The 15,176-nt window shown below is 42.0% G+C and overlaps 1 protein-coding gene across 2 annotated transcripts in view; it reads left to right on the forward strand.

The window, feature by feature from the left end:
• SGSM1 (small G protein signaling modulator 1) overlaps window positions 1–15,176 on the forward strand; it is a 1,300,548-nt gene that overhangs the window by 980,934 nt on the left and 304,438 nt on the right. For both annotated transcript variants that reach the window (XM_085636109.1, XM_085636110.1), the window contains one exon: window positions 9,942–10,006. In XM_085636109.1, coding sequence (XP_085492235.1) covers window positions 9,942–10,006 — 65 coding nt within the window. The remainder of the gene's footprint in view (window positions 1–9,941; window positions 10,007–15,176) is intronic.

Raw genomic sequence — 15,176 nt, forward strand, 5'->3', positions numbered from 1 at the left:
TTAAACTGGCAAGCCAGGATAAAATAGGTTAAACTCTCCTGAAGCAGACTTACAATGAAGGCCTGATTTATATGTAGGCGGACAGGAAATTCCATCGCAGCGAAAAGGAGTTCCCTCCCTGCCAAGACTATAGTCCGCCGCCCTATTTAATTTTGGGCAGACCATCATTTGAAGGAGTCATCTGATAAAGTTACAATGCATTCGCAGAATCCGCCTTGATGGTGGTTTCTGACAGTGCTTGAAATGTCAGCCGAGTCAGTGGGCATTTCATATTTTGGTGGATGGCACCACAGTAGGGGTTACGGAGTAATTTACTCCGTCACCCTGGTGAAGGATGGGCCGTCCGCCAAATTATTAATCAGGCTCAAAGTTTGTTATACGGCAGACTACGGTTAATAGTTATAGGGAGATTTTCAGCAATTCATCTAGTGAGTTCAAGGAGCTTTTAGCAGGGCATGACAATGCAAATGGGCCAATAAGAGACCTGGCCTGAATGTGACGGACATTGGGCCAACTCAAGAAAATTCTGAACACACTTGTCACCTTTTACAAAGCTGGGTGAATTCAAGCAGAAGTGTCATAGAAGCAGTATCTAGTCAGCCCCTCACAACTTTGGTTTCTTTTGATTAGGTTTCACAATGAAAATGTTTGAAAAGGGGGAAAATGCCCCAGGCAAAAGCATTTGGTGCTGGAAGCTTACACAGAATACAGGGTGTTTGGAATACAGGATGTTTGGAATACAGGATGTTAGTATTTTTTAAACAGTGTTCTATTCTTTACAATTATTATGTTAATAATTTTGTACAGTAAGATCCTCTGAGGTGATAGTGGGTCCTAGTAAATGTCTGTTGAAGTCTGCATATGTTCAGGATCATTTTTAAAATATGTTTATGCTAAAGGGTGAAGAACATAATATGTGAGGCATCAGTTGCTTTGGCGAGCCACAGTGTTATGCAAGTTTGATGCATTTTCCTGGAATTATATCATTATTTTTAATGGTTGGATCTTTTGTAAGCTGAAAAAGCCCTTGGAGGGTTTGCTTTTGTGTTGGATTGTCAACTCTTAATGGTGTGCCACAGGATCCTAAGTGGGAATTCACAATCTTTTGAGGCGAGTAAATTGCCAGTGATTAAATATAGCAGTAGCCACTAAGGCAGTCATTTTGAAGTGGGCAGTAATACGAAAGCCAAAACAAGGCCGGGATTCGAACCTGCAACCCCGTCAGTCCAAAGTTAACAGCTCTTGCTGTTAAGCCACATCTTGCTGCTGATCAGTGTTATGGAAGGAAGGCAGGAGATGGGCACTTGGCAGTAGGCCTACTTCACGGAGGCTCAAAGGGAGCCAGAAACTTCTGCTGTGTGGGTCCTTTTTTGCCTCCTTCAGGATATCTCACTCACCCTTCCTAGGAGTTACAAGAGGCTCAGAGCTGGCCTCAGTCCATAAGGTGCAGCAGTGACTCAGGATATTGCCATTGCTAGAGTCTATTGAGAAAGAAACCGGTTGGGAGGACCATCAAATGGAACCAAACTCACTGGTGCCTGTTTTCATTCTTTATTGGCTCAGCCTGACTAAAAGGCCCAGCCAATGAGGAGGGGAGTTAGGGACTTTGAGCGGTCTTTGACTATGACGCCTGTGACTTCTTTCAAGAAATTTGCGATCTAAAACATTCTTTTCCTCCACTGACCTGCACATCGGGTGAGCAAGTAAGATAACTACACGGAGCACCCTTGTATCGGATCAAGTGTGCAAATAAGCAGATGTGGTTATCATAGAAGTTAATGACACACTGGTGCCTGAAATAATCCATGTGGTTCTGGCTACCACGCTCTCCTGAGTTAACCACTGCTATCTACAGTTCTGAACTTTCATTGCTCCATACCATATTCCTCTTAAAGGAAATGTACCCCAGCACTCACCAGTTACATACAGTATCTATTTACGACATTGTTTACTCTTAAAAAATTTCTTTTAATACCTTTGACAGGTTTAGGACAACAAATAGAAAAAAATCTTCAGTTAAAGACAGTATATACAATTCCTAATCATTCGGGCAATTCAATAATATAATTCATTACAAGGTTCTTGAAAGAAAGGAATCAAATTCTCTAATTTAGTACATTCCACTTTAAAATATTGGTTAAAGAAGTCGCATTCTCAGTCCAATTGTAAGTGAGCGATGTTCAGTGAAGAAAAGACAGCAGCCGACACGTGTTTATTCAGGGATGTGACTTTTTCAAGGCTTTAGATAAGTTTTGTTATTCCTTCCAATGGCGAATCACGTATTAAACATCTTTATGTCCAAGAGGAAATATAATGGCGTTTCAAGTAATTAGAGTTGCGGGTCTTCAATAGTCCGGTCTATGCAGTCTTATTTTCGCCGACCCGAGTTGTGTCAAGGTTGTTGGCACAATGTAGTCTGTACCACAATTGATACAATAGGACCCACCTTTAGAGTAATAAGAAGTGCATATTAGTCCAAGTCTAAGTATTTCTTCACAATTGGGACCATGTTAAATCCCTGAGTTACGGTTGTCTGCTTCCTGTTACATTCTACCACCTGTTGTCAGTTGTACCATATTCCTCTTACTTACCTCTTATTAGAAATGGGATTTGTGGTTGGCTGAGGTGTGCACCCAGGACAGCCGGAGCCAGCACTCTGGTCGGGGGAAGCTAGATACACACTAAAGATAACCTGGGCTCACCCTCTGGTAGCTTGGCACAGAACAGTCAGGCTGATCTAAAGAAGACATCTGTAAGGTATTTATGCAACACACACACAGTGACACAATAAATACAGCATCAAATGACTCCACACAGGTTTGGAAAAATAGATTGTTATGTTCTGAACAAAACAAGACCAAAATAACAAAAGTCCAATGTATAGAAGTTGCAATATTGAAATTTAAAGGAATAAATGCAGCAAGGCGCTTAGAAGTAAGCTGCGCTGAACAGGTTCTTTAAGGTTGTTCTGGACTGGAGCAAAGTTCAGGCCAACTGTCCGGCTATAGGACCGACACAGGCCCTGGTGAGCAAAGTACCTTTTCCTGACCGCAAACAGGAAGATGTGTTGATCTTCTCCACACTGTGAAGGTGATGTCTCCATTCCGAAAACAGTTCCAGGAGTCAAGAGGCATTGAGCGATCCACTGGACTCTGCTACGCAGTCGAGGGGATGCGTCGATCTCGCCAGGCTCCTGCGGTGGCGATACACTGCGTGATGCGTCGCTCTTTGAAGACAAAGCGCTGGTTCCGATTTTACTACTCCAACCGGGTCGATGCACGGGTTCTGCTACACGAAGACAGGAGATGCATCGAAATCTGTGTTGCAAGTATCTAGGCTACTTCAAATGAGCCAGGCACAGGAGCAGGGGTAGAGAATTTGATATTCCTCAAGCAACAGAAGGCAAGACAACAAGTCCTTGGAGATCACTTAGAGTGAAGGCAGATTCCAACTCTCCTTCAGCAGAGTCAGAGAGTAACAGGCAGCAGGGCAACAAACAGAAAGGGAGGCTTTCCAGATCAGCAGCCCAGTTGAGTCCTTTAAGCAGCAGATCAGTTCTGTCAGAGATTCAGTTACAATTCCAGTAGTGTATGATTTGATGGGGTCAAAGATCCAGTACTTCTACCCAAAAGTGCCTTTGATGTGGAGGGGTGACTTCAAAGCAGCGCTCTGTATTGCACAAGTATCCCTCGCTTTCAATCCAGTCCTGTCGGCTAGGCAATCGGTGGGGGGTAATTAGTCCTTTGTGTGGGGATAGGACACTACCTGTTCAAGTGAAGTGTTAGCCCATCCCTTCCACCCTGCCCAGGGAAGGCCATCAGAATGCCGATGTATGTAGATGGGTTCTCAGACACACCTGTTCTTCCTGTGTTGTGGCTGTCTAGCAGGAATGCACAAAGTGTAGCTGTTGCCCACTCCAGACGTGTATTGGAGACAGGCTGTCAGGCACACAGAGCAGTAAGTGCAGAGAAATGTCTACTTTCTAAAAGTAGCATTTCTAAAACAGTAATGTTAAAACCATCTTCTCCCAGTAATGAGGATTTATCATTACCATTCCAAACATATGAAACATGAAAATGCTACTCCTCTCTGATCAGGAATTGCAGCTTAAAAGTCTATTAAGGAATTCCCAATGCTAGCCTATGAGATAAGTAGGCCTCACAGTAGTGAAAAGCGACATAGGCTGTTTGTCACTACGAGGACATGTAAAACATAAAGGTGCATGACCTACCTTTACTTACATAGCACCCTGCCCTTATGGTTACTTAGTTTCTACCTTAGGCGTGACTTATGTGTAATAAAAGGGGAGTTTGAGATTGGCCAGTAGTTTTAAATGCCAAGTCAAAGTGGCAGTAAACTTCACACAAAGGCACTGCAGTGGTAGGCCTGAGACAGTTTTGAAAGGCCACTTACGTGGGTAGCACAATTAGTGCTGCAGACCCAATAGAAACATTTGAAGAACAGGCCTTGGGTATACGGTATACAACTTTACAAGGACCTACCAGTACATCAAATATACCGATCAGGTATACACCAATGTCATCATGTTTAGGGGAGAAGCACATGTACGTTAGCACTGGTTAGTAGTGGTAAAGTGCTCAGCGTCTTAAGGTAAAAAACAAGCATTGGCATAGCCAATAGATCTCGCCTGTGGGATCTTATAAGTATTTAGCCATGCAGCACATTATCTTGGGTGTATAACATCTACTGTTCTTTAATGTGGAAGCATTGACACTAATGGGCACATTACAGCACTGCATTGAGAAGAATTTAGTTAAAAAGTTATTTTTATACAACTGGTAGTCTGAACTCCCATATCTGGAAATGCTTTCATACGCAATAATAAAGAAAGATCTGCAAGCAGGAGTACAAGAGCAACAGCTGTTGTGAAACGCTGCTGGTTATGGTATAAGATGTGGCGATGTCCTACTTGTTGGTATTGATAACACCACTGTTACACCAGTAACCCGCTCTGACCTAACAAGTCTCCTAAAAATACTGAACAAAAAAATTCACATCTTTCAGACTGTGCTGCATTTATAAATGGATGCAGTTACTAGACTAGAGCGAAGAATATTATCTCAAACAACCTAATTAAAAAAAATGGAACACCTCCATATGCCAGCAGAATGAGTCAGGGCATTGGTAGAATGCTAGTCAACAAATACCAGAAAAGAAAAAAAGACACAGAAGCAAGCATTCTTCGACGAGGTGTCAAGAATTGAGAACAACATGCCACTGCATGTGAGGCTCACCACACTATGCATGCAGTTCAGAAAACAGCTAAAGACAACATCTTTTCAAATAACACTTCATTTGTCATTCCGGTTCCCATCTCCAAAAGTTCTTGCAGGCCCAAATACCTAAGACGCCACATTCCCCCCCTTTGATGAATGAGTGTATTAAATTAATTTATAAAGAATGCAATTACCTAGGAAAAAGGTGTCTTGATTGTACACAATCTTTAATCAGTTCCCTAACTTCCTAATTATGCAAAGAACTCTGCTGCAACGAAGGTATGTTTGTCGAATTTTGATCCCTCCTATACCTGACATTTAAGTCTCTGGCACTTCAATCCCAACGAGGTCTATGGTTGTTCAAGAAAGGATGGGGATATGGAATCAGTACAGACAATTGCTTTCACTGGCAGTCAGCTTGACAAAGGGGCAGTCTGTCAGGAGCTAGCCGTTTACTAAATGAATACATAAATAAAACAAAGTACAATAGGAAATCGATGAATGAGCACATTGACACAGCACAGTTGTGAACTTATCAGTCTGGTGTGAGTAAAAGAGTATGAAATAAGCAACATAAGAGATGTTGCAAAAAATAGACATGGGCAAACACTGTGCAAAGGGCATCTCCTCAGCTTCAGGAAGACCTGACTATCTGCCCAGTAACTCCTTTCACTTCCCACCACTGTGTTCTCAACTGCTAGGTTCAAGTGCACTGACACCATCCTTTGGCAAACGTATCCTTCAAGAATACAATTTATGCACACAAGGTAACACATAGGATCTTAACAGAACAAGAGGAGTAGTGACAAGCAAGAGGGGTATCAGAGTATGTGAATTTTTTCTGGGTTGGGTTGATACCATATTGGGCTTCTAGATGACTCAATGTTATGGGATATATTTCCAATCCCGGGATTTTAAATATCACACTGACACTTTCTAGATAAGGGATACCTTCTAGATAATCTTGTTTGATTGCCAGTGCTGTGAAATGGTATAGGTGACAGCAGAGAGTTACAAAACTCATATTAAATAAATACATTTAACTAAAGCTCGGTCAACATTCTTCCAAGCAGAGTTGATAAACCCAAATATAAAATATTGCATTCCAGATGAGTGGAGAAATCTGTTAATTTACACGTAACAGGCACATGTACAAGTACATATATAAATCGACTTTTTTCCATAGTCTAGCCCAGGAGAAGAGGTCTTTTTTAATTTGGAAACACAATATTTTGAAAACTTCTTGAAAAAAGACAATGGGAAATTGGGTGGGGTGGTGAACAGGAGGACGGGTTGTTTGTGAATGTGAGGGCGGTCGGGTGTGGATAACAGTGGAGAGTGAATGGAGTCTGTCTCGAATAGTTAATATTGCACACGTGGGCGAGGCCATTTTAAACTCTGGCTTAACAGAGCTGGTTCTTTGACTGACTTTATTGTGGTGTGGCAAAGGCATATCTCTATGTATTAAAACTTCTGTGCAAACACAGCAAGATGATGGATGGATGCTGAAACTTTTCAACCACTCACGCCCAGTCACAGATCTGGGTTTAATCCATCAATCTTTTGCTCACTTTGCCACTGCAGTTCAGACCCAGCCATATGCAAATCAGTACCCTGTTTCTCATGGAAACAGTCCAGCCCAAACTGCAAAGCCAGGTCCTCCCTGGACCAGAAACAAGCATTCTGGGGTTGGTTCCGGGGTATTACCCTCATCAGCCAGGCTAGCTTGAAGCCAGTGGTGCAGTGAGCACGAGACCCATGTCTGGGCAGCCGTAGGTCCCTTCAGACGAGGGTCCCTTGCTCACTTTGCCATTGGATTCAAGCTAGCCTGGCCCATAAGGGGTTCACGATTCTCTGTGTTTCGACATAAAAATCTATACCCAAGGCATTTCGGGTTACTACTCTTCCTCGGGGGTAACTAAGATGAAAGCAACATTCAATCAGAATGAAAATAAATGGACTCAAACATTTAAATAAATTGTACTCATGTGCAGAAAAGTGTTTGTCAAAAGTGTGAAAAGAAAATGTAAAAAAACTTTCATGAAAGTGAATGAGTGAAATACACCCGAAGCCACAGCACGTACTCCATGCCTAAGAGACAACTTAAGTAAATCTTCTCAAAATAAAATACATCAGGTAAGTGAAATGCACCCCAAATCTCAACATGTGCTCCGTGCCAAAAAAAAACAACTTTTGGCAAGTCCAACCCATGTCAACACCATTATTTCTTGTTAACCAACAAACTCAAAACACACAATTTACTCACCTAGGTCGGATAAACTGAAACTCGTCAATCTATCTTTGGTATTCAATTAGTTCAATACAAACATGACATGATCTTTTAGAAGGTGCTGGTTAGTCAATCTAAAACATGTGATTTGTCCCCCATATGTGATGAAAATAAATGAAGCTCTTCGGATAAATTTTATACATGCTACGACACAAATATTGAAAAAAGCATAAATTCACCATAAGTTTTAAACGATGCTTGCAACGAATAATAATGACAATAAAAATAAGCAACACGCAATAATTAAATATGAATTAATAAAACAATGAATACAATTATGACAAAATTAATATCAATTGTATACGAAAGTGTACATACAATGTCAACCAAATGATTTAATGTGCAAAATAAATCTTAATTGTGTAAATAGTGAAGTGTCAGCTGATCATTCTCAGTTCATCGAGCCATAAAAAAGGAACTTCCACTGCTGTTAATGCTTTATGTTTTTCAACATGTTTTCACTCTATTGACATCTTTAACTGAGGGTGCAAACCAGCCGGGGGACTGAATAAGTATAAGAACATTAAAAGATGGCAGGATGCACTCCGATTTTACTCCAAAAGCTTCTTCCATTTTAATTGTGCTCACAGGCAAAAATTGCATTTGATGACATTAACTTCCTTCACATAGGACTTAACCAGTCCCACTCCCATGCAATACGTGGGTTTCGGCAGGTAAACAGGGACTTATGTGAGAGAGGAATGTTGAACAGCGTTGCCACAGCCCATGTGTACGTGCACCAGAGCAGCCCATGAAAGTGTTGCTTCCTGCCAGGCCTGTTTATTGCCCCCGGTCGGGTTAGCTACACACCTTGGACTCCGATGCCACGTGGGCAGTGAGGGATACGGATGCAGCTGACTGCCTATGGCAGCCCGGAAGAGTAAGGCAGTGAGTGGACAGTGCTCACTGCAGCCAGAGGCTAAGCAGCGCCCCTGAGTGAATGTTAACAGTGACACTGTCGGGCGAAGCACAGCCACCAGCAGGCTAAGGGTTTGCTGGCACGTGGGGCTGCACAGAGGCGGGCAGTGACCATGGCAGGTAAATGCACCCCGTGCCTTCTAGAGCATGCTTGAAAACACGTCTAGTGAGCTCTACTACTTTAGTTATTCCCCATGTGCCCTCTTCCGTGCTATGCAGCTCCAGTGTTCACACTTGCTGCAAGTTTCAGAGTTGACAATATGTTGTGCTGAAACGGGGGGGGCATCATAACCTTCATTTCCTTTTGTAATCAGAAATTGTCCACATTCACCTTTAAATTGTCGGGTATTTGGACAAGTGGCTGCCACAGGGAATAGTAAGATGGCATCAGGTGGCTTTCCAAGATGCTTGGGAACTGTAAGATTTCGGCAAGGCAGATCTGAGTGTCAGGCGAACTGTTCGTGGGTTGTGGCTCCCAGGTTGTTAGAGTCGGAGCTGGGAGTACGGCGGGCCGAGTCTGCACGGGCATGCCGTGTCGAGCAGCTGCAGGGCTCTGAGATTGGGGCAACTGCTCAGGAGTAGAGCGAGGAACGTTGATAAAACACAAACAAGCATTTGCAATGCAATAGGACTCACATTTACGCGAGACCTATTGCATTGCAATTGGGAATGGGGGCGGGGTGCAGGGGGGGAGAAGGCACGGACAGCGGAAGTGCGGGCGGGGAGGTCGGGGGTAAGAAGGAGGGGACAACGGGAGTGCGAGGGAGGCGGGAAGAAGTCATGGGCAACGGGAGTGCAGGAGGGAGGGGGCGAGAAGGCACGGACAACGGAATTGCGGGCGGGGAAAGGGGGAGAAGGCATGGACAACGGGAGTGCAGACGGGGGAGGGGAAATAATAGTGCTCTAAATAACATGTACCGTACAGTGTAACACTCGAAGTAAAGAAGCAAGTAGCCATGGGAGGGTACAAATGATGACGGCCATAATCAGGCGGGACTAACAAGCCTCATAATCTATCAGAAGACAGAATTTACGAAGGACAAAGGCAGAAGCCAATGAAAAATATGGGCGAAGAGTGAGGGCAGCTTGTCTCCGATACTACTGCATGCCTCGCAGAGCGAGCAGAGCATACACGCTGCCGCTAAAGCTCGACCTAATGAGTCAGCAAAACATGGAGGCAAAAGGCAAAAAGGCACAAAGTCTGGGGAAAGACAACCCTAAGATGACAGGTCTAAAAGCTCTCCTAAATATCAGTTATCTGTATCCTTTCTCTTCAGTTTTCCATTTGATTGTGGTGGTGTAGCTGTGAATCAGCCGTATGCCATTCACAGAAGGGACATTTGGCATCCTAGTTTTATGTAATATTAATAAGTATATCTGTTCTGAGGAAGGTGTCTAATTTCTATGAACTGAAAATGAAATAGCATACGCTTTGTCTGTAGTACATCGTATAACGTATTTTATATGATGCAAACAATTATACTCTTACTTTTTAGAGCACCACTGAAGATGCTCTGCGACAACATGAAGTATCAGATTGTGTCCAGAGCATTCTATGGATGTAAGTATTTTCTGTTATTATTGTTAAATGTAGTTTTGTTCAGCTTATATATGCACAAGTCGTATTTATTCTCTGCTTACCAAATATTATTGTACGTGCTGTGTTGAACACTGGTATGATTGTGCCAGAGGAATGACAGGTTTGGGTGTTTGGGCTAAATCCAGGATCTTACAGTTTAATATCTAATGAGCAAGAACATGACATTGAGTTTCTCAAGCCAACAAGGTTTCATATTTCAGTAGCTGATCGATCACAAGACTTTCCTTAAGAGTCAATGCAAGAGGGCTTAAAAAAAGAAAAAAATGGAAGCCAGATTAATGCATTTGTGTAATTGTATCCTAATTACCCAAATTGGTATCAGGGATGTATCAGCCCCTACAGCGAAACCTTCAGGAGTCCCCCATTCAGGCCAAGGTCAATTAATATCTGTGAGATATGCAAGACACTGACTGGATACTTTAGAGTAAAAACTGATCGGGCCCATGATGAACATAAACGTCTTTACCATAAAATAAGTGTAACAAAATAAAGGATGCATGCAGACATGACTTAGTGTTTATTTTCTTCATATTGTGCAGCAAATGTCAGCAATGAACCTAACTTCTCTGGGCCTTCTGGCAAAATAATACACACGGAGTAGAGAATGTCAATAAAACCTACCATTCAGCTGGCGGGTCTCATTTAAGAAATGTTTTCGCTGTAGTCTCTTGAATCTGCTAAGCACCACAATGGCCTGGGTGGAACTGAATAGATGGTTCAGAGAGCTGGCCCTGCTCCTTCAAGAGTCTTTCCGTAGAGTCTGTTACATCACCACTTGATTTTCACTGAAAAACTGCAAACTTATCATGTGTTTCAATAAAAAGAACTAGAATTGAAAATGTTTAGAATAATACAGGCTGGTGGTATATCCAGCCATAGAAGCTGACCATCTCTCTGTGAGACACTGCATCTCCTCATCTCCCCATTTCCTTGTCTAATCTCTATGCTCACAACCTTTTCAATCTCTGGCCAACTACTTCTAGGGAGACAAGCGCACCTTCTGATCTCCTTTTTTTTTTCTTCCTTTGTTAGGTCTCACCTTCAGGTTGAAGACCTGTTGTAGACAGACAATACCAATACTTACAGTGGGCTTTAAGTCAGCCCATCATTTATAATTGGTTGGCTTTCTTGTCATTTACTTGCTTCTTTTTAATGGCTTCAATTTATCAGTTTGTCCTTTCCCTAGAGAATAGCTTATTTACCATCCTTTTGACTTGATAAATCATTTTCTTCTACTGCTTACATTCCGGGGACTACTTTTTCTTTCAACACTCCATGAGAGTGCTGGTGTTTTCTTGTGTGCTGTTTTCCCTCTGAAATTCCCCACACTCCCCATGTTGCTCTCCCTCCCATCTTGTCTGTTCCTTATTTTTCACCCTTCACCGTCCCATGCCCCCACACTTTGTGTTGGGTTCACATTCTTAGCTCGTATGTTACTTCCGGTCCTGCTCGGTGTCTCACTTTTAGGATTTTTTAAAACCTCTCCCCCCAGCCTGCTCCTATGTTGCCCCCCCAACTCCTCCCCCCTGCAGCTCACCCGACCCACCCCCTCTACAGTTGCTCTCCCTCCTCTTCTTGAATTTTGTTCCTTTAAATTTGTTCTTTGGAGGGCCTGACAGTTTCAGTTTGCTGCTGGGCAGTTCATTCCTAGAAAAAATGTGCTTGGGCAAACTTATTAAGTTAATATTTACCCTTACAGGATTGACACCCGGAAAGTCTTTGAACAGTAAAGAAAAATAAAAAACAAAACAGCACTCCATGATGAAACTTTCATGATGACACATGTTTGTATGTGTGTCATGGCTCATACATGTGCATGCATGGTAACCCTGGGAGCTGCCATAGCATTGTGGCACATGTGTGATTACACATATGCATGGCTATCACCGCACTTTTATATTTTAGCATCTGCAATATCCATTTTTTTGTTTTTTCCGATACAAATTAGCATCACCAAAATTGCATTGCCAAAGCACATAGATCTGCAATAGCCAATCCACAAGACCAGACCAATTGACTTTGCCAGTGCTTAATTGTTTTTTGGATGCTCCTGTACAGAAATGTTTAGAAGGCCTCTTTTCCACCCCTCCCCCAGTCTATGCAGAAGATATACGTAATAACAAAGGAGTACAACAACCAAGGGCACAACCTTCACATTACTATTACACGGTTTTCAATTGTAAGTTAGGCACAGCTGTGTCCTAGACTTTTCCATCTTCAATCTATTTCATCTTCTTGCAACCTCCTGTTAGTCAAAGTTAGCTAGGAGATTATTTAATTGTACTTTGGAGCACATAACTGTGAATGCAGTTTGCTACTTTCCTAGTTGGCTACTTTCAAATGTCTATTTTATGTTTCTTTTTGGGTAAGAAGTACCTGACAATTTAATGCACTGGAAAGTCCAATGCTAGCTTTCAAATAATCCTGGGTTTATGTCATGTTTAACAATTTTTTATGATACACCAGTAGAAGGACTCTATGATCTGCCCATCAGTTTACGCTACTTGTTATGAAGGCCAGAACGGTCTGAGCAGGGAATGGCGACATATCCTTTTCAGTGTTAGTTCGTAAGTCATGAAACAACCTCTCTTTTATCACTTGAAAAATAATTCAGACTGATGAAGTTCCGGAAAGGAAGAAAACTTTGGCCTTTTACACAATAAGTTTTTTATAAATGGAAATTAGTCAATTGTGGTTTGATGTCAGCCTGAGGTTATCATATTAAATTCTACCACGATGCAAAGTGTATGTGCGTTTAATAAATGGAAGTAACATAATTTAACTTGGTAAAATCAAGTGAGCAAAAAATAATGCATTTTGTGGGATCAATTGCATGATTTTCCTTTGGATGTACTTTTTTAGGTTGGTCCAAAGACGGAATATTTACTTTCCCAAGACTGGTGATGCCAGCAAAACATTCTTTTTATTTTCTTGTTTTAACTTTTTGGAACTTAGTGGTTTTTCCAACAAGTAGTGGGTTTCCAGTCGGCATAATATTGTGCAAATGTATAAGGTCTGTCATTTTGTCATATTGCCTTGATGTAATTGGCAGCCCTTTCTTGTAATGGTCTAATAGTGATCCAAATGTAAATATTTACGCGCTACATCTAATCATATATAAATTCACTGAAAAAAACTAAACAAACAAAGGTTACAGGGATGTTATAGTTAGTCTCAGATTTCATTTGTGCAAAACCTGTAAAATTCAGCTGCTGTTATAGTTACCAGGCCTATGAGGTAATAGTATTCTTTCCGTGCCCCCTTCTCTTTTTTTTATGTTTTTGTTTGGGACTCTGCCGAGTCAGAGTCCCAAGATGGCTGCCAACAATTCCTGGTTGAAGTGTTTGCAGTCAATCAGATCTCGGCACGAGATTGGGAGGATTCGCGCCTCTAGACATACAAATTTGTTTTTTCTTTAACATCTCCAAAACTACTGAACAGATTTATACCAAATAACAAAAAGGTCTCTTTCTAGTCCAAGAGCTACCCTTCTGCTAAATTTGGTGTAATTCCGTCCAGTGGTTCGGTCTGTAGTCATATCTAAAATCTCTATGGGAATTACCATGAGAAACTCATGTTTTTTGACCCCCTATCCCCTTTTTCTCGGCCCCTGCTTGAAGGATCACCCCCGAAACTTTCCATGCACAACTAGACCGAGTATGCCACTTTGTTTGGAAAAGTTCCTGAAGATGTGTCAAATGGCGCCAAAGTTAAAAGCAAGTCAAAAAGCTCTTGTCGTATGGAAACTAGGTCTTAACTATAACTACCTACTGGCATCTACCAGTAGGTGATGTATATCTACATATCCAGTACAATAAATGAGTCCCTCTCACGGGTTAGGGTTCCAATTCCTTTATTCAATCAGTTGAAGGTTCAGCTTGGACAATGTTCGAAGCGTTTCGGTCCCCCTGGGACCTTATTCACAGGGTATTTTACTTGCAGCCTTTTTTGCTATTTTTATGCTTTATGCGAGTGTACATTCCGATTATTGGCTTCAAATATAAATCAGTGTATTCGTACTTCTCCATCACATGATTAAAGTTTTCAAATTTGCAGCCCCATTAGTCTATGTACTATTGCAAATTAATTCAAATAATAAGCATTCAGTCTCAAACATGACCCAGCAATATTATATAGTTTGAGATAATCATTCCTCAGTGTTTATATCTACTTTTTGTTTCCGTGTCATGCCCTCCAGGGGGCAGTCGCAATAACCTCTAGGCATTGTAGTCCTAATTGAAAGGACTGTAAACGTCTGGAAAGAGCGTGGTGGAAAGATTTTAGTGAGGGAAACAAAGAAAATTATAAAAAGTCCTTAAGAGCCTAGCACAAGAGGATTCAGGAGGAAAAGAAAACATTTGCATGTAAAATTGAGTCCTCGGGGAACAAAAGCAGAGAAGTATTCAGCATTGTGAAAAGTTTCTCTTAGCCTAGTGCTGTGTCCAGTCATCCCTCCTTCTCCTCGGATTGGATTAAACAGTTAGCAAACTTTTTCTATACGAAAATCACAACCATCCAGTCTTCCTTTGGAGCGTCTTGTGGGCTAGAAACTAAGGCCTCCTCCTCGCCCTGCCGTCAGATCCAGGCAGGAAGTGCCTCGCTCTCCTACTGCCCCCCATTTCCCTAGAAACTTCCTTGATAATAATGAAGGGCCTGAAGTCTGGCTCCCCTTCGGACCCCTGCCCTGCAAAATGTCTGGCCTCAATGACGGAGATACTTAATCCTACAGTCAATAGCATTCTGTACTTGTCTCTTTGCAATGGCTAGGCTCCTTAAAATTGGAAGAGCGCCAAAGTCATTCCTTTGCTGAAAAAACCTTCAGCTGACGCAACAATATTATCCAATTACAGACCTATCTCATTACTATCGTTTTTTGCAAAAACAATAGAAAAATACGTACACTCGGTGATCACCAACTTTGTTGAAGTAAATAATCTCCTCCATATGAGCCAGTCGGGTTTTAGATCAAACTTTAGTACAGAGACGGCTCTGCTTGAGGTCTCTGAAACCATCAAAGAGACCCTCGATAATGGAGGGAAAGCGGTACTGACGCTTTTGAACCTCTCTGCGGCTTTCGACACTGTGCCTCCTTTTTGAAGGATAGAAAACAAGCGGTCTGGTCGCCCCCTTG

The sequence above is a fragment of the Triturus cristatus genome, chromosome 11, assembly GCF_964204655.1.
Source record: "Triturus cristatus chromosome 11, aTriCri1.1, whole genome shotgun sequence".
NCBI classification, from domain to species: Eukaryota; Metazoa; Chordata; class Amphibia; order Caudata; family Salamandridae; genus Triturus; species Triturus cristatus.